This window comes from Elgaria multicarinata, chromosome 7 (assembly GCF_023053635.1).
Source record: "Elgaria multicarinata webbii isolate HBS135686 ecotype San Diego chromosome 7, rElgMul1.1.pri, whole genome shotgun sequence".
Taxonomy (NCBI): domain Eukaryota; kingdom Metazoa; phylum Chordata; class Lepidosauria; order Squamata; family Anguidae; genus Elgaria; species Elgaria multicarinata.
The window spans coordinates 78376411-78402994 of NC_086177.1; the positions used below are offsets into that span (position 1 = coordinate 78376411).

At 44.4% G+C, this 26584-nt stretch overlaps 1 protein-coding gene across 1 annotated transcript in view; it reads left to right on the plus strand.

Moving 5' to 3' along the window:
• The window catches only part of PKIA (cAMP-dependent protein kinase inhibitor alpha), a 59151-nt gene extending 45228 nt beyond the window's left edge, over positions 1-13923 (plus strand). The window contains exons 2-3 of the mRNA XM_063130870.1: positions 8439-8616; positions 13012-13923. Coding sequence (XP_062986940.1) covers positions 8466-8616; positions 13012-13091 — 231 coding nt within the window. The 5' untranslated portion in view covers positions 8439-8465 and the 3' untranslated portion in view covers positions 13092-13923. The remainder of the gene's footprint in view (positions 1-8438; positions 8617-13011) is intronic.
• The last annotated feature ends 12661 nt before the right edge of the window (positions 13924-26584 follow it).

Below are 26584 nucleotides of genomic sequence, written 5' to 3' on the forward strand. Positions count from 1 at the left end.
GGCTGATGACAGTTGAAGTCCAAAACATCTGGAGGGCACCAGGTTGGGGAAGGCTGAACTACAGCTATAAAATGCTGTAAATAATATAAAATAAGACAGCTCACATCAACCAGCTTAACAAATCAATTAAAAATGCCTGGGCAAACAAATAGGGTTTTGACTTGGTGCTAAAAAGAATATAGCATTGGTGCCAGTCGCACCTCCATGTCCAAATGCAGCCACAGTCTTTCCACAGACCAAGAGTGCATAGTAAAATGGCCACACATTATGATTCGGTTCTAAGGTCATATTTATGTCAGTGCAGATATGCTGGGCCCTCCAATCATTCAAATTTTAAAATGTGTAATGTGGATTGAGATGGCAGAAGTGAGCTGAGCTTACAAGCATGATTCACAGCACAATCCTGTATGTGTTTACTCAGATTCAATGGGGTTTCTTCCAGAACAATGGTTGTTGGAATGCAGCCCCAAAATGGTGAAGATACTGCAAGTCATTTTTTAAAACACCAAATGTTGAAAACCCCATGCATTTATAAATTATGCATTTTGCTGCACTTCAGTTGCATAATTAACATGTACACAGTCTAATGGATAGGGCTTTTAGAAAAGTCAGGGAGATACATTTATTGTTAATGGTTTCTTTTTCTTAGAGTGGAAAAGAGTTTTAAACTTTAGTTGTTCCAGATAAAATTTCATTTTATGGCTTTTTAAAGGGTTTAAGTTTCACTACAGCAGCCTTCCCCGATGTATCCTTCAGATATTTTGGATTTCAGTTTCCATCAGCCTCAGCCAAAATGGTCAATGATTGGGGATGATAGGACTTCTAGTCCAAAACATGGTGGGCACCAAGCTGGGGGAGGCTGCTCAATGGAGAATGTGGGGGAGACAGTGTAGTTCCCTGAAACATATTTTGGCATCTGGTCAGTCATCCGCACAGAGCTTCCTGTGCTATTACCTTGGCATTTCATGGAGGTATGAGCATATGTTCCAGGAAAAAAGAGACACAGGTGGTATAGGAGTACCCCACACCAAGCGTTTACTAGCCGAATTCATGGCTGATGCAAGATTGGAACCAGGAGCTCCTGCTGTTAACCCACTTCAGAATAAATCTGAAGTAGCCACTTGCCTTGTAGGTATAGATTTCCACTCTAACCTTTCTTTCCATCACCTTTGGGCATGAAGCTGAAATGTCTACAAAGCATGCAATCTCGAGGAGTGCCCCCAACCTAGCATGTACTTGTGAGGAGTTACGAGGAAGTTTAATTTACAGCTAGCGTGAAAAAGGCCAGAATATTTTAATTGACCCATGTGTGATAGTGTACTCGTTGTGGTTGCCTCGCAAACCCATTGCGAACAGCAGAGAAAGGTGCAATTTTTTGCGGGGCACGAGAACAGGCCTTCTAATAAGTGTCTGCGTTAACAGATTGCTGTAAGTCCTCTGCCTGGCAGGGAATAATTAGTGTGTAACTATGGCTTGATGCTGAATTAGCATCAAGAGCCCAGTTGTTATTTGTTTTTGAGGAGTGGCTCGCTGCAGCTGGTCATTTGCCCAATTACCCAGTGGCTTTGCACTTTGTCTTGGAAATCAGCAGTGGATAAAGGGATCAGGCAAACATAACTTCATCAGTGGACAAATATGAAATAATAAATCTTTACATATAAGGGGTCCAAGCATGAAATGCTGATGCAGGAAATGTTCTCCCTGGCAATCTGAAACTGAGCCCATTGCTCTTACTGCATCAACCCACTATTGTTTGACTTGCATCTCATTTATTTGTGAAACCTTTTCCCTTTTAGGGCTAGTTTTAATTGAACTCAATGATAATTGCTCAGTTGCTGTTCTATCTGCCTACAAGTGAGATACCTCTTATGCAACCCTTGAAAAATCTTCCCATTCCCTCATGATCCCTCCCCTCCACCACCACCTTCTGTTACTACCTTCTCCGCCAACTTGCACCTGTTATTTCCTTTCCCTGCCAAATTCTCTACAATAGATGTACGGCCTGTCACAAATGCGTTGTAGATATCTGGCAGCTTACGGCTGCCACTCAATCTCATCCTCCTTCCAGCTGACACTCTATGCCTCAACCTGTAGGCTGAGTAGACCAGAGGGCACAGGGTAGCCAAGTGCCCTACTTTACAGAGAGCCCTCTATTTGAAAGTGTCCTCTATTTGAAGGACTGCCTGGTCCATGTCCAGTTTAAAGATAGTGGGCCTGTTCAGACAGCATGCTAAGCCATGGTTAGGCCGCTAACCCTTTTGCAGCAAATGGTTAGTGAGTATGTTTACACCGTGGTTAGGAATGGTTCACACGACTTGCTAAGCCATAATGCTTAGCTCAAAGTGCATAACCACCGTGGCTTATCATGTGGTCTGAATAGGGTCAAAGAGTCATAAGAAAGAAGATCAGGGCCCTTGAAGTTGCCCATCAGCCGTTAGCACCTGGACAGCAGACTGAGCAGGCACACAGGTTACCTGGTCGCAGTCTTTTCCACTATATTTCTATTTAAACTGTAGTAATTATTTCCAAATTTATATTTCTACATATAAATTAGCATATGAGCTTCTGTGCAAATCTGTGACCTCTTATGTTGTCTTTTGGGGGGTGATGTTTAAGGGACTGCCCCAGGAGGCCACCTTCCCCTGCTACCTACTTCTAGGGATGGAATCCTGTGCAGGTAGCCAGACCAACTAGCTACATATTATTTCCCAGCTCGTGTAGCATATTGCATAGTTATAAATTAGCATAGATACATTTAATGCAAACGAGAGTCCTCTTTTGTCCTCCTTTTTTGGCAATGCATTTCCTGAACTTCCTGATCATGATGCTTAACTGGCTACCCTAAACCTGAAAGCTCCCTGGGTCTGGACACGCATCGTGCCGGGGGAGAGGTTTCCAAGGGCTTCCATGCCCTTCCTCCTGGTGTTTTGAATGTTTTTAGGATGTTTTTAAAGATGTTTTAATCATGTATGATATTTTTAATCAGTTTTTAATGGATATTTTATATCATGTCTTTATACTGTTTTATACTTTGAATGGTTTTAGTTTTTGTGAACTGCCCAGGGAGCTTCGGCTATTGGGCAGTATAAAAATGCAATAAATAATCTATTATTATTATTATTATTATTATTATTATTATTATTATTGTACATTGGAACAACACTGTATCCAACCCCCATGGCACTTTGGGGAGGGGAAAGATAATTACCTCTAAGCTGCCAAAGAGCTTTAGACAGCAGTAAAAAAAAGTAAAGCGGGAGGGAGAGAAAGAGAAAAGATGCATTGATTTGTTTCTAAGGTTCAGATCTTCTGAATATGACGATATTGGGCCTCACTGGTACCACATTTTTGCAGCCTGTTTACAATTCAGCCCTAGAATGAGGTCTGTCAGTTATGAGATGTAGGAGCCAGAGACAGCCTTTTGCAAATTTGAAGGCATTCTTGAGATAGCATTTCTTTATTTCGGGGAAGGAGAAGGGATTTAATACACTCATGAGCTCCATTTTAGATCCCGTTTGCAGTATTCAAGGTAGTGTGTCAGTGTTTGGGCTGATGTCCCTGTCACATGCCATTCCCAAATGTTCTTTCAGTCCAAACTACTATATGGATAGGTTGTTCAGAGACATTCAATATGGCTATATTTAGCCTGTATAAAATGTTGTACCTAATCCCCTTCCTCCTGCTTCTCAAATAACTGTTCAGTTGGCTCCAGGAAGGCTCATTTAGCTATTTGTCTCTTGGCTATGCTGAGAGTGAAGGAAAGGAGGACTTGGGGGATGGGTGCGCGCACACACACACACACAAATACGTCAAGAAGCTAAAAATAAACCAGGCCTTGTCAAGAGCAGGTTCCTCTCAAGAGAGTGCCACTGCTTCCATTGAAAGCAGAAGAGACATAGAGACTAAGAAAGCTGGAATGGTGAGAGACCTGAACCTCCATTTCAGATCTCATTCAGTGAAGAATTGGGGACTGGCTAAAGTCGATGTGGAGCTGCGCTTTAAAAAATGGTTTAGAAACTACAATTCGCGTACAATGTTCTGAGTGTCCATCGTTTGGGAATGGGGTGCTTCCTGATGGAGGCAGGGGTGTTGCTAGGCACTTAGAAGATCAGGGGCCCAGGCCTATATGCTACGAATCTCCATAAAATGTGCATGTTTTAATTTATATCTGTATATGTGAAATTAGAACTGAGTTTTTGTGAACTGCCCAGGGAGCTTCGGCTATTGGGCAGTATAAAAATGCAATAAATAATCTATTATTATTATTAAATTTTGCTAAAGGCAAAGCCAAAAAAGTTCTCATCCCAATCACCTCAAATAAAATAAATTCAGTTAATTTGCCCCCTGCCCCAGATTATCTGAAATCAGTAGTTCATCTTCAGTTACAATTAATTTGCAATCTCCCGCTATCCCTCCGCCCGCTCTGCTCCAGTCCCACCTCTGCCTTGCCTTTCTGGAGGCAAAACTACAATTGGCACCACTGGAAGTTTTTCCCCAATCTTAATGGCCATTCAGGGAAGATTTGGGAAGGGGGCCACTTCATGCAGGGAGGGGAGGGTTAACCGTTCCCAGTTGGGATCCCCCTGGAAATCCCCCTAGGCATGCCAATTAAGCTCGGGGGGGGGGGACGGGGGGGACTTCCATTTGGCACCAATGGAATACTGTTTATGAGCTTAATTCCCATGCAGGGGGTGGGGTGGGGGACAATGTTTCAAGCATATGGGGGGAGGACAGTTAACCCTTCCCTATCATTCCTAGTTTCCCTCTCCTGCCCTAAACAGTGGCAATGAATTGACTAGTAAAGTTGCATGGACAACTATGGCAGAGGATAATTACATGCTAGGTTAATGCAGTAATGTGGATTTATGGCCAGCGCCCTTTAAGTAAACTGCCTTGCTTTCCTGTTTGTACAGTTTTATGGGATACAGTGAGCCAGCATTTGGAAAGGCCATATGTTGCCAGCAATTTTGTTCTGAGCCAGAATGTTGAGGAGTAGCTCCCACATAAATTTAAGAACCTAAGAAGTGCCCTGCTGGATCAGCTCAGGTGTCCATCTAGTCCAGCATTCTGTTCACACAGTGAACAACCAGCCGTCAGCCAGACACCAACAAAGCAGGACGTGGTGCAACAGCTCCCTCCTGCCCATGTTCCCCAGCAACTGGTGCACACAGGCTTACTGCCTCGAATACTGGAGATATCACACAACCATCAGGGCTAGTAGCCATTGAGAGCTTTTGCCTCCAGGAATTTATCCAACCCCCTTTTTAAAGCCATCCAAACTGGTGGCCATCACTACATCCTGTGGTAGTGAGTTCCATAACTTAACTATGCACTGTGTGAAGAAGTACTTCCTTTTATTTGTCCTGAATTTCCCACCAGTCAGCTTCATGGGATGACCCTGGGTTCTAGTATTTGGAGAGAGGGAGAAAAATGTCTCCCTACCCACATTCTCCATACCATGCATAATTTTGTACAAAATTACAACATTTTGTAATTTAGCCTCCATTTTTACAAATTAAACAATCCCAGTTGTTGTAACCTTCCTTCAAAGGGGAGATGCTCCAGCCCCTTAATCATTTTAGTTGCCCTTTTCTGCACTTTTTCCAGCTCTACAATATCCTTTTTTAGGTGTGGTGATCAGAACTGTACACAGTATTCTAAGTGTGGTTGTACCATAGATTTGTATAAAGGCGGTATGATACTAGCTGTTTTATTCTCAATTCCTTTTCTTATGATACCTAACATGGAGTTAGCCTTCTTTACAGCAGCCATACACTGGGTTGACATTTTCATCGAGCTGTCCACCACAACCCCAAGATCTCTTTCTTGTTTGGTCACCACCAGCTCAGTTCCCATTAGGTTATACTTGAAGTTGGGGGGGGGGTTGGTTGGTTGCCCCAATATGTATCACCTTTCACTGAACCGCATCTGCCATTTGGATGGCCGCTCTCCAAGCTTGGAGTGATCCATTTGGAGCTCTTCACAATCCCTTAAATAATTTGGTGTCATTGGCAAACTTGGCCACTTCACTGCTCACTCCTAATTTTAGATCATTTATGAACAAGTTGAAAAGAATTTGTCTCAATACCGGTCCCTGTGGGACCCCAGTATTTACTTCCCTCCATCGGGAGAATTGACTTTCTGTTCTTTAACCAGTTACTGATCTATAAGAAGACCTCTCCTCTTATCCCATGACTGCTAAGTTTGTTCAGGAGTCTTTGGTGGGGAACTTTATCCAAAGCTTTTGGAAGTCCAAGGAAACAATGTCCACCGGATCACCCCTCTCCACATGTTTGTTGACACTCACAAAGAATTCTAGTAGATTAGTAAGACAGGACTTGCCTTTGCAGAAGCTGTGTTGATTCTTCTTCAGCAGGACATGCCCTTCTATATGCTTACTAATTTTGCCTTTAATAATGCTTTCAACCAATGTACCTGGAACAGATGTCAAGCTAACCAACCTGTAATTTCCCTGATCCCCCCCGGATCCCTTTTTAAAAATTGGTGTTACATTGGCCATCTTCCAGTCCTCTGGTACAGAGGCTGAGCTTAGGGACATGTTGCATATTTTTGTGAGGAGGCTCACAGTTTCATATTTGAGTTCTTTGAGAACTCTAGGATGGATATCTGGGCCTGGTGATTTATTTGCTTTTAATTCGTCAATACAGTTGAGAACTTCATCTTTTGTCACCACTATTTGCCTCAGTTCCTCAGCCTCCATTCCTGAAAACATCAGTTCAGGCACAGGCATCTGTCCTATATCCTCTGCAGTGAACACCAATGCAAAGAATTCATTCAGCTTCTCTGCAATCTTCCTGTCCTCCTTTAGTACTCAACTCCATTGTCACCCAACGGTCCAACTGCTTCCCTAGCTGGTTTCCTGCTTGTGATATACTTAAAGAATTCTTTATTGTTGGCCTTGATATTATTAGCGATGTGCTCTTCAAACTGCTTTTTTGCATCTCTTATTGTTTGCTTGCATTACCTTTGTGCAAGCTTGTGCTGCCTTTTATTTTCCTCACTTGAGCAAGACTTCCATTTTCTGAAAGAAGCCCTCTTTTCTACAATAGCTTCTTTGACACTGCTTGTTAACCATGCTGGTGGCCTCTTGGACTTGGTGCTGCCTTTCCTAACCTGTGGAATACATTTTAGTTGAGCTTCTATTATTGTGCTTTTGAGTAAGCTCCATGCATTTTGCAAGGATTTAACCCTCTTGATTCCCCCCTTTCAACTCTCTTTTCACCAGTTCCCTCATTTTAGAGAAGTTTCCTCTTTTGAAGTCTGTGTTAGACTTCCTGGGCGATTTCCCACTTAAGTATATATTGAATCTGATATTGTGGTCACTGTTACCGATTGGTTCAAAAATATTTACATCTCGTATTAGGTCCTGGGCAGCACCATTTAGGGTTAAGTCCAGTTAGGATAACCTTTACCCATATAATTGAAATCTTTTGCTAACACAGCAATACATTTAAACACAGTCAACGTGTTTATGTGTCTTTTATGTTAGAGTTCCAAAATTACTTCCAGACAGAGGGCTCCTTTCATTGCCAGTTAGAAGGCATTTTCCATGGTGAGAAAAAAGATAGAAAATGGTGAAAATACACGGGAGGCTTGCAAGTGAAAGACAACACTGTTTGAACTCCCCATAAAACTTTGTGAATGAGGCAGGGTAATGACACTTTAAAAGTCTTGTTTGAAAGCACTCTTAGTTCAAAAGCTGTGTGGACATTATATAGTTTAGGGCACAATCCTATCAATTCTACCTTCACTGCACAGAAGCTTCTAAGATTCCTACGCCCTATTGGGTGGAGGGGTGGAGTGGCAGAGGTGGTCTTCGACTCCTTGTCCTCTGTGTTTAGTGATTTTCACTAGTGGTGTTTCAAAGGGGGACCGAAGGAGGATGGAGAAAGTTCAGGATATCATAGCCTGTCCTCTCCAGTCTCTTCCTCTCCCTGTCCACCAAAATGTCCCCTTACCACGTCCTCCTAAGTTGCTTTTCCGACCTTGGCGAGGCCGCAGGCATAGTTCTCTCCATAAGGAGGCAATTTCCAGGGTCGGATCTCCAACTTCCCTTTCCAAGGTCAAAGCACTGTCTCTGACCTTAGAGGGGTTTACCAAGCAATCTTATGTTCCTGCGCACTCTCCCAGAGTCCATAGGATTGCTCTTTTAGACAGTAGCTGGTGGTGGACATAATTCTAAATGGCTGGAGACAGGAGTTTCCTGTTACTGTTCTGTTCTTGTTTAGGAAAGACGATAACATTCTTGTCTAGTTTCCTGACTGGTGTGCCCTCTAAGCCTTCCATGACATCAAGTGTGCACTTCCCTGTCAGTTGTGCAAATCAAGAGGCATTTGGCAGTTCTCATATTTGTCTTGTTACTGCATGCATTTCTAATAACCAGTAAACCGATTTTGCTTTCATTTGGTTTTTCTTAGGTATTGCTATGTGGATACTTGTTAGCAATGACTGATGTGGAATCTACATATGCAGATTTCATTGCTTCTGGAAGAACTGGGAGAAGGAATGCCCTTCATGATATCCTTGTGTCCTCCACAAGTGGGAATTCTAGTGAATTATCCCTGAAGTTATCCGAGCTTGATATAAACAAAACTGGTAAGTACTCAATATTTAGCAGTTATAGAAAATCATCACTCATTGAAAAAATGAGTTGACCTTTTGTGTTAACTATGGCCGTTTCTACACCTGCCTTTTCCCCCGGGATCACCCCTATGCATCCAAATGATACGCAGGGGATCCCAGGAGCAGGCAGGGACGATCCCTCCATTTGTCTGGGATAATCCCTAGGTGTAGAAAGGGCCCATTTATCTCTTTACCTGAATACTTCATATGTGTGCTTATGCATTATTGCCTGGTGAATTCATAACTCAGTGGTGGACAGATTCACAGAATATATATAATTGTCTTGGCTTCTTTGAATTAATGCAGGCCAGCACAATTTGTGATCCACCCACCAGGTACTTGACAGTCCTCTTGTTTTTGCAGACTTGGAGGTGAGTCAGTTGTGGGGTGTTATATGGCTGGCAAGTTTTGGTTGACATGGCAGATCACTAGAACAAGTATTGTCTTATCATTTAATATATTTGAAGGCAAGAGGTCCCATGGGGTCCTGGCTGCAAATCTCTTTCCCAGGATCTAGGATCTCTTCCACAGAGCCCTGAGTGTCCATTGGGGCCAATAGAAGGGTTTTTGTTTTCTCTTCAACGTCATTCCCATGCAGGGGGCAATTTTCAAAGGGGATTGCAGCTGGGAAGCAAAGGGGAAGCTCTCCACTCCCCACATGCTGCAACACACACATTCTCCCTTGCGTGGCAATTGAGCTTAGAAAAAAAGTTCCATTGGTTTGGGATGATATGGGTCAGGGTGCAAATTAATCAAAGAATTTCCTTTATTTGAAATTATTTGAAATTACTGTCTGGCTTTGCCTCATGTAAAAATTAATAAATCCTAGAAATTATTTTTAAATTTGCATGTGCAGATTTTACACAGAATGTTTACCTCCAGGCCTGGGCCCTGAATCTTTTAAGTGCCTGGCCACACCCCTGCTTCAAGGAGTCTAATTGATAAAACTCTTCCCAGCTGATATAAATGCAGTACCCCCATATCTCTATAGGGGGCATGAACTCCCTGATGTGGAAATCGTTTCATGGCAATTGTCAGGACCATCCAGCAGCCATTCCAGCAGGCTGTACAGTGGGAGAAGAGAGATGGGGAGCAGGGCCATTCCACCAGCCCTGCTGAAGATGCCCCTCACAAAGGCTCTTCCTCCCTCAACCAGCAGCAGCCATGATCTCCCTCATGAACACTCCTCTTTCCTCAGCTGTCACCATCAGAAGCCATTGTAGCAGGCTGCACAGAGAAAGATGAGTGGGAGTGCTTGGCTTTTTCTTTTTCTTTTTTGCTGAATGGCCTCTCTCATGAAGGCTCCCTGTGATTGTACGCCTGCAGGCAGGAACTGTCTTGTTTAATTGATGATATCTAAGCTGCTCTGGGAGCCTTTTTGGCCAAGGAGCAGCATAAAAATGCTTCAGATAAATAATAATAAATAGGGCCATCTGCTTAACAGATCAGTGGAGTTATTAAGCATATCGACCATCTGCCATGAAGCCAGTGTACCCCAGGAGATCCTATAGCAGAGTGGCCTTATAACAATGGTAGGCCCAGTAATCATTGTCTCTGTGAGCCCACTGGCTCCATGTGGATGGGGCTCTCCAGATGAGAAGGCATGTGGAGGCCAATAGGCCACCCTCTATTGGCTTTCCTTTATGCCTCTGAATGGTTTGTATACTCTTCCATACCAAAAAGGGGAAGAGCAATGGTAGGGATGAGACTGTATCTCCATATGTCTTAAGGGCAGGACCAGCCCTACCATGAAGCTGGATAAAGTAGTCACCTCAGGTGGTGGATACTGCAGGAGGGGGAGGGGGAGTTGTGTGTATGCCACATGGCCTGTTCTCAAGCTATCTTATACTGAGTCAGACTGTTGGTCCATCTTAGCCCAGTATTGTCAACACTGACTATCAGGGTCTCCCCAGGGTTTCACATAGGCGTTTTACCAGCCCTAATTGGAGATGCCGGGGATTGAGCCTGGGACCTTCTGCGTGCAAAGCAGGTGCGCCTTCTCTGAACCACAGTCCTTCACTTAAGCTAGTCTGCTGCCCTCAGGTGTGGTAGAGGATGCTGTCCCGTTACCAGTGTTGGAAGCAACATGAAATTGCCAGTCAGCTTCTCGAGGGCTGACTTGACAGCGAAGTATTTTGGAGCAGAAGAAGGGAATAGAAGAGAATATCCTTCCTTCAGTCTGCCACATACCCAGTGTGTGTGTGTGTGTGTGTGTGTGTGTGTGTGTGTGTGATTGTGTGAAAGAGTAACAATACCTATATAGAGCTATTACAAGTGATGCCCAGGAGCCAGAAAGTTTGTTTGGGAGGCAGTTGAATCAATTATATACTCTGAAAGTCATCTCTGGAATCAGCTTCCAGAGAAACCAACCGTTAAGTACCTGCAGATTGGATGGACTGAAGGCAACAGGATGTCTTCTTCCACTCACCCTTTATGGAAAATTTCCTTGGGTTCTGTTTGTCATATCATGACTGCCATCTTATTCATTCCTTAGATCAGTACTGAAAGAAGCTTAGGCATTGTTATTGTTGTTGTTGTCATTCATTTCTCCCATATTTACAATAATTCTAGCAGAACAATATGACACATGCATTTGAAGACAGCAACATGACTTGCACGTGTGAATGGGTCTGAAGTATAACATCGCAGAAGTTTTACATCTCCTCAAATGCAGTGCTTTCCAATGACATCAGATGTAGAAAAACATAGGGCCATCTTAAGAGTGGGGTGGTGGGGGTGAGCTAGGCAGCCACCTGGAGCAGCAAATTCTGGAGGCACCAAACAACCTCCTGAAGGTGGTGGTGCTTTGGCTCCTCCTCTGTGCCTCTCTGGGAAGCCCCATTGGCTGCTTTCCTGCTGCAACAAATGCCTTCGCAGAAAAGTAGCTGGGACAGCACTCCAGAGAATTCCCCCAAGCCAAATACTTTGGTTTGAGACACCGTTTCTCAAGGTGAACAAGGTATTCTGGGTGAGGTCGCCTTGGAGATCGCCTGTGCTTCCATTTCACAGGCGATCTCCAAGGCCATCACACCCAGAATCAAGGGGAAGGACCCCTCAAAGTGAGCGGTCCTCACTTTGAGGGAGGGGGAAGGAGGGTGGCTGTGGCTGGAGGGGGGAGGGAAGAGGAGGAGGAGGTGGAGCCACAGCAGTACGGGGGGTGGGGGGAGTCAGGAAAGAGGAGGGTGGTGGTGTTGGAAAATCACAGTCTGAACCAGTGACTAGCAGTAGTAGCAGCAGCTCTCAGTTTAGAACGCAGCAAAGACCAATGAGGCAAAGGATTCCTTGTCAGTTAAAAGCAAATCCTTTACAGACAGTTGTAATAATTTAGTTATGGCAGCACATATACAAATACTCACAGACGATCAATCAATAGAGCATACATCAAGTTGGGGTAAGATGAAGGAATAACAAACATGCAAAACACAGCTACTTATATAGGCAGACCTGTACAATGATGCAATCACTAATTGATTAATTACAGAAAATACCTTCCCCACAATAATTCAATAATTCAATAAGTGTCCAGCTGAAACGTTGACCTTTAAGTGATTATGTTCTGCTGACTCCTCACTTCTTCCAGGTCTCCAGATAATTGTAAAAACAGTGGAAAAATAAAAACCAGGATCCAATCCAGGATCCAACAGGTGGCTGCAGGGAGGGGTGGCTGTGAGGTAGGAGAGGAGGAGAGTGGCACAGGCTGCCCCCTGAAACACCAAAATACCTGGAGATGGGCCGGGGTATATATGACTATGGGATAAGTAACAGTATGTTTATATATCACTATTCTCTCTCACTCTCTTTTTTGAAAGAGGGAATATGTTTACTTCCTATACTTTATGTAATTACTACCTGCAACTGTTTTTATATCAGTAATCATTCCCCATTGATCACAAAGCCAGTTTTACTTCCCTCCCCCTGCTTCTGCTGTCAAAAGATTCCACATCTATCTGTCCGTTCTAAAAGGCAATTCATATATTATGGCAGCAGCCTAAGAACCATTTCTGTGTGACATCTTCTCAAGCTGCTGCCAGTAACATTTCCATCCAGGGTACTTGTGAGGACAATTGAGATCCAAAAAGACACAGTTCCTTGCCACGTAATCATTGCCAGCGTATTGGGGCATGTCTGGGGTCTTCCAAATCATTGCTACAATATTTCAGTGAACAGAGTGCCTTTAGAAGTTTGTATCTCATTTTCCTCCCAGTTTCAACTTTGTAATTTGGGCTAGTGTGCGGAGGTTAGTGAGTTGCCTTATGCCAAACTAAATGCTCTTATCCACTGGCCCTTTGATTCAGTGAAATTTACAAACCTCAATGGGATCAGTTTGGACACTCTTTCACTACAACTTATCTTCATTGTTTCTTGCAGAAGGGGAAGGAGATGCACAGAGAAATCCCACCGAACAAACTGGCGAACCCCAGGGTGAAGCAGCAAAACAAGAAAGCTGACGTTCCACTTTGACCGACAGCAGCAACTGTGGGAGGTTTTCCAACTTCAAGAGCCTGCTGGGAAAAACTTGTATCTTCTGAACAAAATAAATAAGAAAGAAAGAAAGAAAGAAATGGATGGGTCTCGTTACTCGAACCTGCACAACCCAGTCCTAAAAAGGGGAAAGCAAGCGGTAGCTGCAGACAGGACTTTCTCTACCTCTGTTAGCAATGGTTGAGACTTTGTTGCTGGTCTCGAGACTCTCTCGACAGATGGATCTCGTGACAAATGACCACTTGATGAAATGCCCGTAAGAGGTAGAGCAAACTAGATCTTGTAGCAAAAATGGCCTTCAGCTCACCAGAGGCTTGAATTGCATTGTATGACAATGGCTTCAGTGATCTTCAGAGGTTGTCTGGCTAGAGTGTTCACCTATTAAAAATCACCTGTAAAAGAAGCACTGTTTGTTTTTTTAAAGAACTCTGCTTCTGTGTTTTTCAGCTCTGTTACTTACAATGTTTTATATTGTACAATTTAGATGCACCACACTGCCCCTTCTCAAAACGCTTATGAAGGCAACTTCTGTGACTGTGAATTTTTTTCTACCACTTGTTTTGAAAGGGCTAGGGTTCCTGTCTTCTTCTTTTTGCATAGTGTGGTGGTGTGCATTCAATAGATTCTAAAGTCAACTGCTAAACTGATGAAATTGCTAACCTAATTATTCATCAGCGTTCTTTTCACGAGATGAACATACAATGTAACTAACGTATAGTCTGGCATGTCAGGTGTTTTCTCAGTACAGTTAGGTCACTTTGCTTGTAGTTGGTTGGAAATCCAAGATTCAAACAGAATATTTTGTAAGGTTTTTTTTTTTCCAATTTCTATTAGTGCTGAAGTTTTAAGAGTAAACTTATCAGTACAACTTAAAAGGAGAACTGTTGCATTGGGGGCAGGTGAAACCTAGAACCTCCCCTCCCAAAAGTTGGTAAATACCTGTTCCCTGAAATGAAGCATATATTTATTGTAGTGTTTAGAACTGGGGTTTTCTCACTTCCCAGTAGCCGAGGCTGGAGCAGAAAATGTGCATTGCTGTGGCAATCAAGTGGATGCCAATCACAGGCTTTTGTTTGTTTCCCTCAAGCCCTAATGTTTGTTTTTTCTTTATTAAGGAAGTGATTCATGTTTTCTTTTTGTTTCAAATGTCACGCACTTTTTTAAAAAAATGTTTGTAAACTTTACTAAAGGATTAGTGTAATTTTGCTTTCTAGTAAATTTGAACATTGGTTAATGAAATATCTTTATTGTTGTGGCCACGGCTGTTGTTTCTACAATATATACGTATTGTGGTTAGTTGTCACTTAGGATTTTTTTGGTGTGAGATGTGTAAACTCTCTGATCAGTATTGAGTTTAGTAATTAGTGGTAATAAATAACAAACCAGCAGAATGTTTATGGCTCATTAGCACAGTTTGCTCCCTCTGCATCTCTGGTTGTGTAGAAGCACCATTCTTTGATACTTCACTAGCTATCAGACACAGTCCACTTATGATCAAAGTTTGACTTTTGATGTGCACATCCTAATTAAAGATGAGGTTTCCATTCCGGTTACCTGCTTCACTTAGTTTTTGTCTTATGATGTGTTGCCTCTGCCATCACATTTGGATGCATAAAAATAACATCTAACCAGCCTTCCTCAATCTTGTGCCCTCCAGATGTTTTGGACTACAGCTTCCATCAGGCCCAGCCAGCAGACTAGTGATCAGGGATTATGGGACTTGCAGTCCAACAACATCTGGAGGACTACAGGTTGGGGAAATCTAATCTAACCTATTTAGACCAGGATCAAGAAAATAGTTGAATCTGATTGTCTGACTCACCAACTTGGTAACTTCTAAGACCATTCAGAGAAGAGCTGTACCTCCCATACATCTAAAGGCAGGGGTGGGCAGAACAGAGATCATGGTCTATTGGCCACTTTTTGGTAGAACACTCACTGCCTGCTAGTTGCTGAGATCCTTGCAAAGATTACTGGACTATGCACTTATTTTCTTAATTAAAAGTGGAGTTGAAGGTTCACTTAAAACAGATTAAGTATGCCAACTAATAAAGATATCCTAGGCATGCAGAATATGCTTGTTTATACATCTATAAACACATCCATAGACCACAGAGATTCAAGTTTTAAAAACAACCATGCAGGACTGAAGTCAGCCAAGGTATTAGAAATAACTGTAGGAGTAATATCAGATCAGAAAATGAAATGAGAGGTGACAAAAGGGAATTGGAAAGAAGTGAAGAAGGAACAGGTTTGGACTTAGAAGCTTCTGTTAAGTGCATTCATTTTATTAGAAATCATCCTCAATAAAAAAAATGCTTGTTTATTGTGTCCTGGCCAAATTCCTTCTAGGTGACTAGGCAGTTTCAAGACTATTAGTGCCTCAGTTTCTTGGAGAAGAGTAGCCTGCTTTCCTACCATATCTTTGCATATTTATTTATTTACAATATTTATATACCGCTCCCCATTCAAACTCCAGCAAAGGAGATCGTTACCTTGTTGTGGTGCTGGAGCTTGAGCACTTCAAGGATACCATGAGCTAAACCGTGAAGGGACACCCATGACGGGAAGGTCATGGAGAGAGGTCAGACTAAATACGATCCCTGGGGAAGGTAATGGCAACCCACCCCAGTATTCTTGCCATGAAAACTAAATGGATCAGTACAACCAGAGATATGTCGGTATACCATCGGAAGATAGGACCCCCAGGTCGGAAGATGGTCAAAATGCTACTGGGGAGGAACAGAGGATAAGTTCAACTAGCCCCAGACGTGATGACGCAGCTAGCTCAAAGCCGAAAGGACGGTGCTGGTGGTGAACGACGAATCCGATGTTCTAAAGGTCAACACACCATAGGAACCTGGAATGTAAGATCTATGAGCCAGGGCAAATTGGACGTGGTTATTGGTGAGATGTCAAGATTAAATATAGATATATTGGGTGTCAGTGAATTGAAATGGACCGGAATGGGCCACTTCGCATCAGATCAGCACCAGATCTACTACTGTGGACAAGAGGATCACAGAAGAAATGGAGTAGCCTTCATAATTAATAATAAAGTGGCTAAAGCAGTGCTTGGATACAATCCAAAAAACGATAGAATTATCTCAATTCGAATTCAGGGTAAGCCATTTAACATCACAGTGATCCAAATATATGCCCCAACCACAGATGCTGAAGAAGCAGAAGTAGATCAGTTCTATGAGGATCTGCAGCACCTACTGGATAATACACCAAAAAGAGATGTTATTTTCGTTACAGGAGACTGGAACGCTAAGGTGGGCAGTCAAATGACATCTGGAATTACAGGTAAGCATGGTCTAGGAGAACAAAATGAAGCGGGACATAGGCTGATAGAATTCTGCCAGGACAACTCACTGTGCATAACAAACACTCTCTTCCAACAACCGAAAAGACGGCTTTATACATGGACTTCACCAATGGCCGACACCGAAATCAGATTGACTACATCCTTTGCAGCCAAAGGTGGCGGACATCTATACAGACAGTAAAAACAAGACCTGGAGCTGACTGTAGTTCAGATCACGAACTTCTTATTGCACAATTTAGAATCAAACTAAAGAGAATAGGGAAGACCCACAGATCAGTTAGATATGAGCTCACTAATATTCCTAATGAATATGCAGTGGAAGTGAAGAATAGATTTAAGGGACTAGATTTAGTAGATAGGGTCCCAGAAGAACTATGGACAGAAGTTCGCAACATTGTCCAAGAGGTGGCAACAAAAAACATCCCAAAGAAAAAGAAAACCAAGAAGGCAAGATGGCTGTCTGCTGAGACACTGGAAGTAGCCCAAGAAAGAAGGAAAGCAAAAGGCAACAGTGATAGGGGGAGATATGCCCAATTAAATACAAAATTCCAGAGGTTAGCCAGAAGAGATAAGGAATTATTTTTAAACAAGCAATGTGCGGAAGTGGAAGAAGATAATAGAATAGGAAGGACAAGAGACCTCTTCCAGAAAATTAGAAACATCGGAGGTAAATTCCAGGCAAAAATGGGTATGATCAAAAACAAAGATGGCAAGGACCTAACAGAAACAGAAGAGATCAAGAAAAGGTGGCAAGAATATACGGAAAATCTGTATAGGAAGGATAATAATATCGGGGATAGCTCAGACAGTGTGGTCAGTGAGTTAGAGCCAGACATCCTGAAGAGTGAGGTTGAATGGGCCTTAAGAAGCATTGCTAATAACAAGGCCGCAGGAGACGACGGTATCCCAGCTGAACTGGTTAAAATATTGCAAGATGATGCTGTCAAGGTGATGCATGCCATATGCCAGCAAATTTGGAAAACACAAGAATGGCCATCAGACTGGAAAAAAATCAACTTATATCCCCATACCAAAAAAGGGAAACATTAAAGAATGTTCAAACTATCGTACAGTGGCACTCATTTCACATGCCAGCAAGGTAATGCTCATGATCCTGCAAGGTAGACTCCAGCAATTCATGGAGCGAGAATTGCCAGATGTACAAGCTGGGTTTAGAAAAGGCAGAGGAACTAGAGACCAAATTGCCAATATCCGCTGGATAATGGAGAAAGCCAGGGAGTTCCAGAAAAACATCTATTTCTGTTTTATTGACTATTCTAAAGCCTTTGACTGTGTGGATCATAACAAACTGTGGCAAGTTCTTGGTGGTATGGGGATACCAAGTCATCTTGTCTGCCTCTTGAGGAATCTGTATAACGAACAAGTAGCAACGGTAAGAACAGACCACGGAACAACGGACTGGTTTAAGATTGGGAAAGGAGTACGGCAGGGTTGTATACTCTCACCTTATCTATTCAACTTGTATGCAGAACACATCATGTGACGTGCTGGGCTTGACGAATCCAAGGCTGGAGTTAAAATTGCAGGAAGAAACATTAACAATCTCAGATATGCAGATAACACCACTTTGATGGCTGAAAGCGAGGAGGAGCTGAGGAGCCTTATGACAAAGGTGAAAGAAGAAAGTGCAAAAGCCGGGTTGCAGTTAAACCTCAAAAAACCAAGATTATGGCAACTAGCTTGATTGATAACTGGCAAATAGAGGGAGAAAACGTGGAGGCAGTGACAGACTTTGTATTTCTGGGCGCAAAGATGACTGCAGACGCTGACTGCAGCCAGGAAATCAGAAGACGTTTACTTCTTGGGAGGAGAGCAATGACAAATCTTGATAAAATAGTTAAGAGCAGAGACACCACACTGACAACAAAGGTCCGCATAGTTAAAGCAATGGTATTCCCCGTAGTAACCTATGGCTGCGAGAGCTGGACCGTAAGGAAAGCTGAGCGAAGGAAGATAGATGCTTTTGAACTGTGGTGTTGGAAGAAAATCCTGAGAGTGCCTTGGACTGCAAGAAGATCAAACCAGTCCATACTCCAGGAAATAAAGCCAGACTGCTCACTTGAGGGAATGGTATTAAAGGCAAAACTGAAGTACTTTGGCCACATAATGAGAAGACAGGATACCCTGGAGAAGAGGCTAATGCTAGGGAAAGTGGAAGGCAAAAGGAAGAGGGGCCGACCAAGGGCAAGATGGATGGATGATATTCTGGAGGTGACAGACTTGACCTTGGGGAAGCTGGGGGTGGCGACAGCCGACAGAAAGCTCTGGCGTGGGCTGGTCCATGAAGTCACGAAGAGTCGGAAACGACTGAACGAATAAACAACAACCCCCTTCAAAATTTCGGAGCAGTGTACAAGATAAAATTAGACAAAAACAGAATAAAACACCTTAAGATAGATTTTTAAAGAAGCAAAATGAAAAGTCAACCATGAGCCATGACTGGTCATTAAGGAAAGGCTTCCTGGAGGCGCCGAAAGGAATACAAAATTGGCGCCTGCCTAACCTCCAGAGGCAGGGAATGCCATAGGAGGCGGGCTACTACACTATGACAAGCTTTCAGGAAGCCATTAATGGCTTCGTCTCACCTTCTTCTCACCAACCTCCTTTCCAGCTGAATTTTTATTTTTTCTTAACTTGTTTTTTAAACAAAACAACTTCACTTTTTATACAGAGAAAGAGTTTCTTCCTGTTGTCTCTCCTTCCCAACTGATCAAAATCTGGAGGAAAGGTATCTCCACTCAAACCTTAAGGAAGTTGACCTATGGTTTATGGCTCTGATCTTGAGTTGGTGATCAGAACACAGAAGTGGATTGTGTGTTCCCAGACTAGTCTGAGTTGCTTCCATAAGCCGCATCTCTACCTTTTCTTTAAATAAAACAAAACAAACATGGTGGGGAGAGAAAAAGGAGGGTAGTGGAGAGCAGACAACCAGATACAAAGTATTATTACCCATTGGAGAAAATTTCAATGGATACAACTTTTTCCCCCTGTAGCTGCAAAAACAGCGGATGACATGTGAGTGCTGTGAACAGAGCATACATGGCAAAATTACAGCTCTCCATTTGTATGAGATTAAGGTTGAGACACAAAGTGGTTAGCAAGCCTTTTTTGTTGTTTATTCGTTCAGTCGTTTCCGACTCTTCGTGACTTCATGGACCAGCCCACGCCAGAGCTTTCTGTCGGCTGTCGCCACCCCCAGCTCCCCCAAGGTCAAGTCCGTCACCTCCAGAATATCATCCATCCACCTTGCCCTTGGTTGGCCCCTCTTCCTTTTGCCTTCCACTTTCCCTAGCATCAGCCTCTTCTCCAGGGTATCCTGTCTTCTCATTATGTGGCCAAAGTACTTCAGTTTTGCCTTTAATACCATTCCCTCAAGTGAGCAGTCTGGCTTTATTTCCTGGAGTATGGACTGGTTTGATCTTCTTGCAGTCCAAGGCACTCTCAGAATTTTCCTCCAACACCACAGTTCAAAAGCATCTATCTTCCTTCGCTCAGCTTTCCTTATGGTCCAGTTCTCGCAGCCATAGGTTACTACGGGGAATACCATTGCTTTAACTATGCGGACCTTTGTTGTCAGTATGGTGTCTCTGCTCTTAACTATTTTATCAAGATTTGTCATTGCTCTCCTCCCAAGAAGTAAACGTCTTCTGATTTCCTGGCTGCAGTCAGCGTCTGCAGTCATCTTTGCACCCAGAAATACAAAGTCTGTCACTGCCTCCACGTTTTCTCCCTCTATTTGCCAGTTATCGATCAAGCTGGTTGCCATAATCTTGGTTTTTTTGAAGTTTAACTGCAACCCAGCTTTTGCACTTTCTTCTTTCACCTTCGTCATAAGGCTCCTCAGCTCCTCCTCGCTTTCAGCCATCAAAGTGGTGTCATCTGCATATCTGAGATTGTTAATGTTTCTTCCTGCGATTTTAACTCCAGCCTTGGATTCGTCAAGCCCAGCACGTCGCATGATGTGTTCTGCATACAAGTTGAATAGGTAAGGTGAGAGTATACAACCCTGCCGTACTCCTTTCCCAATCTTAAACCAGTCCGTTGTTCCGTGGTCTGTTCTTACCGTTGCTACTTGTTTGTTATACAGATTCTTCAGGAGGCGGACAAGATGACTTGGTATCCCCATACCACCAAGAACTTGCCACAGTTTGTTATGATCCACACAGTCAAAGGCTTTAGAATAGTCAATAAAACAGAAATAGATGTTTTTCTGGAACTCCCTGGCTTTCTCCATTATCCATCGGATATTGGCAAGCCTTAAACAAATTTTAAAAATTGAGTGAATGTTCACTGTGGTTGCACTGTTACCCAGTTCCTGGATGCTTGCAGAATTTATAGCACTTCCACCCACCCATTCTGTTTGTTTTTAGATGCAAATTCCAAATAAAAAGGCAAGTGAAAACAAACAGATGGAGAAAAAGAAAATGTTTTAATACATTTTCCTTTTCTATTCCATGGATGCTAATTGATCCAACTGTCTTGATTGCACATACCGCTGCAGGGTAAGAGAGCAATAGACATACAAGGGGTGGGGGGGTCTTTCAGTTTTGTGAATATTCATCACGCAAAAGGGCTTCAACATCAGCTAGACACAGATAATAAGCCCACTACCTAGGATTAAATAGATTTTTAGTGCAATCCTCTACATGTCTACTCAGAAGAAAGTCCTATTCACTTCAATGGGAATTAGTCCCAAGTGAGTATGCTATTTCAGCCTTATGATGCAATCCTATGCACATTTATGCTGACATAGATCCCACTGTGTTCATTTGGGCTTATTAGGATATATAAAATATAACTTGCTCCTATAAAATGGCACATTGGATTGTACACTAAAGATGCAATATGCACACTTAGTTAGAAATCCTATGCACCATTCCTTAGAATGCATCCTAGCTTTTTATGTCATGTGTGTTATTACTAGACATCCTCAAGGAAGCATACAATAAAAAAGCTAAAAACAATTTTAGAAAACAGAAAGGATCGTAAAGCTGCAGACAATTTTTCACGGATTGCAGTTTCCATGCACAATTAAGTCATGGGCGGTCCAATCTAGCGATATTATAGGTGGGAGCAATTTTAAAGCTGTAGAATCTGTTTTGCAACATTTCCTCTACCTTTTCCCCTATCTCACAATTGTTCTCTTCCTACTCCTTCCCTTTCCTCACATGTATTTTGATGGAATTTGTGGACAGAAAATCAGTGGGGGCTTTTAAGACTATTTTCACAGTGTATCTACACAGCTGCTCAGCTGTGAATAACCATACAATGGTTATTTTAAATCTGCATTCCTCCGCAGCTGCAAAGGTGTGTATGCCACTGCCGGATTTAAAACAACAGCAACCCTGAAACAGCAGCATGACCTTCCACTTCTACAACTGTAGCAGTATACTCTGGCTTGTGGCATGTGCTCGTGCTGTAATCACACATGAGCCGGTGTGATGTAGTGGCTAAAGCGTTAGATTGGGAGTTGGGAGATCCGGGTTCTAGTCCCCACACGGCCATGGAAACCCACTGAGTGACTTTGAGGATAAAATGGGGAGGAGGAGGATTATGTATGCTGCCTTGGGTTCATTGGAGGAAAAAAGGCGAGATACAAATGCAATAATAAAATAAAAATAAAACAGATGTGACCTTTCAAACTCGTCCCACTTTTCCCGCAATTTCAACACTATTCACTGGTGAGTAACACTTGATTGCATTATTTACACCGTGGATAATGTATTCATTAATGTATGCCCAAAGGGCAGCCATAGTGTTGTGGGGGCAGGGGGGCGGAATATGAAAGGAGCTCTTATGTAGATCCTTTTCAGTAGGGGTGTGCACGGACCCCCCGCTCCGCTTCACTTGCAGATCCGCCATTTTTCGGAGCGGGTCGCTCCGCCCCGCCCCCGCTCCGCCCACTTCCGCTCCGCTCCGCTCGGAGCTCCGGATCCGGATCCGGAGCTCCGTTTTTGCCCCCCCATAGGGTTGCATTGAAAGCTAAAAAAGTAAACAACTTTTTTTCCGTTGAAGTTAGAAACCTCACGTTTGGCACCATGACACCTCATGGGCGTATACACACACACGCCAAGTTTCAAGGCAATCCCATCATCCCCTGATTTTTGGCGAATTTTTGAAAATCGGGCACCCCATTCACACCCCTTGGGATAGCTCCGTCAATTTGCATGTTAGAAACCTCAAACTCGGCACCAGGGCAGCTTATCCATGTGTCCACATGCACGCCAAGTTGCAAGCAAATCCCATCATCCCCTGATTTTTGGCGCGGCTCTACCCTCTAACGCACCTCCCATAACCCTAATTCACACCCCTTTAGATAGCTCCGTCAATTTGCACGTTAGAAACCTCAAACTCAGCACCATGATAGCTTATCCACGTGTCCACATGCACGCCAAGTTTCAAGGCAATCCCATCATCCCCTGATTTTTGGGGAATTTATGAAAATCGGGCACCCCATTCACACCCCTTGGGATAGCTCCGTCAATTTGCATGTTAGAAACCTCAAACTCGGCACCAGGGCAGCTTATCCATGTGTCCACATGCACGCCAAGTTGCAAGCAAATCCCATCATCCCCTGATTTTTGGCATGGCTTAACTCACCCCAAATTGTCCCATTCTACAACTACGTCAATTTGCACGTTAGAAACCTCAAACTCAGCACCATGATAGCTTATCCACGTGTCCACATGCACGCCAAGTTTCAAGGCAATCCCATCATCCCCTGATTTTTGGGGAATTTATGAAAATCGGGCACCCCATTCACACCCCTTGGGATAGCTCCGTCAATTTGCATGTTAGAAACCTCAAACTCGGCACCAGGGCAGCTTATCCATGTGTCCACATGCACGCCAAGTTGCAAGCAAATCCCATCATCCCCTGATTTTTGGCGCGGCTTAAACTTTTTAACTCACCCCAAATCAAGTCCCATTCTACAACTACGTCAATTTGCACGTTAGAAACCTATCCTTTGGTCCCATGACAGCTTACCCATGTGTCCCCATGGACACCAAGTTTCAAGGCAATCCCATCATCCCCTGATGTTAGGGGAACTTTTGAAATTTGAACACTCCAGTATGTCAGGGATTTAAAGTTGCAATTGCAGACAGCTCAATGGGGCCAGTTCCAAGGCAATCCCAACATGCCACGAGATAACCCTAAATCTTCTGGCACATTTGAAAAAGGGATTATTGAATTTGATAAAGTCTAAGTGAGCGCAGGAAGGACTTCTCCCCTTAGTCAAAGCAAGACACATACACCATCGCTGCAAGGCGGGAAGGGGAGAAGGGAGGGAAAGCAGGCAGGCAGCATGCATTGTAGTGCCGCAAGGATGGCTTGAGCACTAACGCATAGCAAACCAACCCATAAGTGGGCGCAAAGTGAGGCAAAGATGGCTGGTTGTTTCTTTCTAAGCCAGCAGTTACGCCTTGAGGGGCACAGAGGAGGACGACTGGGAGCAAGCGTGCCGGAGGGTGCTGGCCACGAACCGCAAAGCCCATCTCCCAGGCACCAGGCGGGCAGAGCAGGCGAGGAGTCAGTCCTGGCAGATGCCCCACCACAGCAGCACCCCGGGGGAGGCGGGCAGACAGGCAGGCAGGCATGGGTTGGCGGGCCCAGAAAAGCTGGTACCTTGCACAAGTAAGCCATAGATCTGTGGGGGAGTCAGTCCCAGCAGATCCAGCTACCTCACAAGGATGGCTCCCAGGCAGGCGGGCAGGCGCCTCCACTGTAGTGGCTGTGCTCAACTCGGCGGGCGCACTACAAGACGAGTTGAAGTGAGAGCTCACTTCTCAGGAAATGTAGTGGCTGTGCTACGGGAGATCGGTGGACTGCTGGAGCTTAGCTTTTTCTCTGAGGGGAAGTCCATGAGTTGAAGTGACAGCTTGCTTCTCAAAGACAGGGTTACAGCGGAAGAGGGGTGGGACGAGACCGGGGAGACAAGCTCGACCAGTGACTACTACTAATCCCCACATCCTGGAGGACCACAGCATCCCACACAAAGTGGCTGTGGTGAAGTCAATGGCTGTCATGAGTCGAAGTGAGTGCTGACTTCTCAGGAGGAAACTTAAACTGTCCCTAGTATGCACTAAGTGGCTGTGCTATGGGAGTTCGGTGGACTGTTGGAGTACCAGCCACAATTGGGGAAGTGAATGAGTTTCAGTGAAAGGTTGCTTCTCAAAATCAGCACACAGATCAAGGACTCCATTTGATCCCCGAGCTATCTAAAGGGTGACCCGTGGACTGCTGGAGTTTTCCTCCGGTTCCCGGTGGCTGGGATGGGTCTCGGCTTCTCAAAGCCATGGCACTGCTGCATATGCAGTGCAGCTTCTCGAAAGAGAGCTGTCCCACGGAAAAACGGTGCATTACTGGAGCTTAGCTTTTTCTCAAAGGGGAAGTCAATGAGTTGAAGTGAAAGGTTGCTTCGGAAGTCTATGGCTTTCATGAGTTTCAGTGACAGCTTGCTTCTCAAAGAGGGCGTTACAGCGGAAGAGGGGTGGGACGAGACCAGGGAGAGGAGCTCGACCAGCTGCTGCGACTAATCCTCACCCACATCCTGGAGGACCACAGCATCCGCAGTAGTGGCTGTGGTGAAGTCAATGGCTGTCATGAGTTGAAGTGAGTGCTCACTTCTCAGGAAAATTAAACTGTCCGTACACACTAAGTGGCTGTTCTATGGGCGATCGGTGGACACCTGGAGTACCACCCGCACATAGGGGAAGTCCATGAGTTGAAGTGACAGCTTGCTTCTCAAAGATAGGGTTACAGCGGAAGAGGGGTGGGACGAGACCGGGGAGAGAAGCTCGACCAGTGGCTACTACTAATCCCCACATCCTGGAGGACCACAGCATCCCACACAAAGTGGCTGTGGTGAAGTCAACGGCTGTCATGAGTCGAAGTGAGTGCTCACTTCTCAGGAGGAAACTTAAACTGTCCCTGTGCAGTCAGTGGTTGGGGAGAGAGGCACGGCCAGCTGTGCCTCCACCGTAGGGGCTGTGCTCAAGTGTCTGAACTTGGAGTCGAAGTGAGAGCTCAAAATTGCTCCATATGAGACTGGGGAGAGAAGCTCGACCAGCTTCTGCTACTAATCCTCACCCACATCCTGGTGGAACAAAGCATCCACCGAGAAGTGGCTGTGGTGAAGTCAATGGCTGTCATGAGTTGAAGTGAGTGCTGACTTCTCAGGAGGAAACTTAAACTGTCCCTACGCACTAAGTGGCTGTGCTATGGGCGATCGGTCGACTACTGGAGTACCACCCGCACATAGGGGAAGTCCATGAGTTGAAGTGACAGCTTGCTTCTCAAAGATAGGGTTACAGCGGAAGAGGGGTGGGACGAGACCGGGGAGAGAAGCTCGACCAGTGGCTACTACTAATCCCCACATCCTGGAGGACCACAGCATCCCACACAAAGTGGCTGTGGTGAAGTCAACGGCTGTCATGAGTCGAAGTGAGTGCTCACTTCTCAGGAGGAAACTTAAACTGTCCCTGTGCAGTCAGTGGTTGGGGAGAGAGGCACGGCCAGCTGTGCCTCCACCGTAGGGGCTGTGCTCAAGTGTCTGAACTTGGAGTCGAAGTGAGAGCTCAAAATTGCTCCATATGAGACCAGGGAGAGGAGCTCGACCAGCTGCTGCGACTAATCCTCACCCACATCCTGGAGGACCACAGCATCCGCAGTAGTGGCTGTGGTGAAGTCAATGGCTGTCATGAGTTGAAGTGAGTGCTCACTTCTCAGGAGGAAACTTAAACTGTCCCTATGCACTAAGTGGCTGTGCTATGGGAGTTCGGTGGACTACTGGAGTACCAGCCGCAATTGGGGAAGTGAATGAGTTTCAGTGAAAGGTTGCTTCTCAAAATCAGCACACTGATCGGGTCACCCAGAGGTCCACAGCCTCTACGTAGTGGCTGTGCTGAAGTCAATGACTTCCATGAGTTTAAGTGAAAGGTTGCTTCTCAAAGGCGAGGACTTGCCTGTTTCATTTTCGCAGCGAGACAGGCAGCTGCAGTAACACTCACAACCACACACACAAGGACAGCTTTTGCACAGAGGCTCATGAGTTCAAGTGACAGCTTACTTCTCAAAACCATACTTCGGGATCAGGGAGTACGTCTT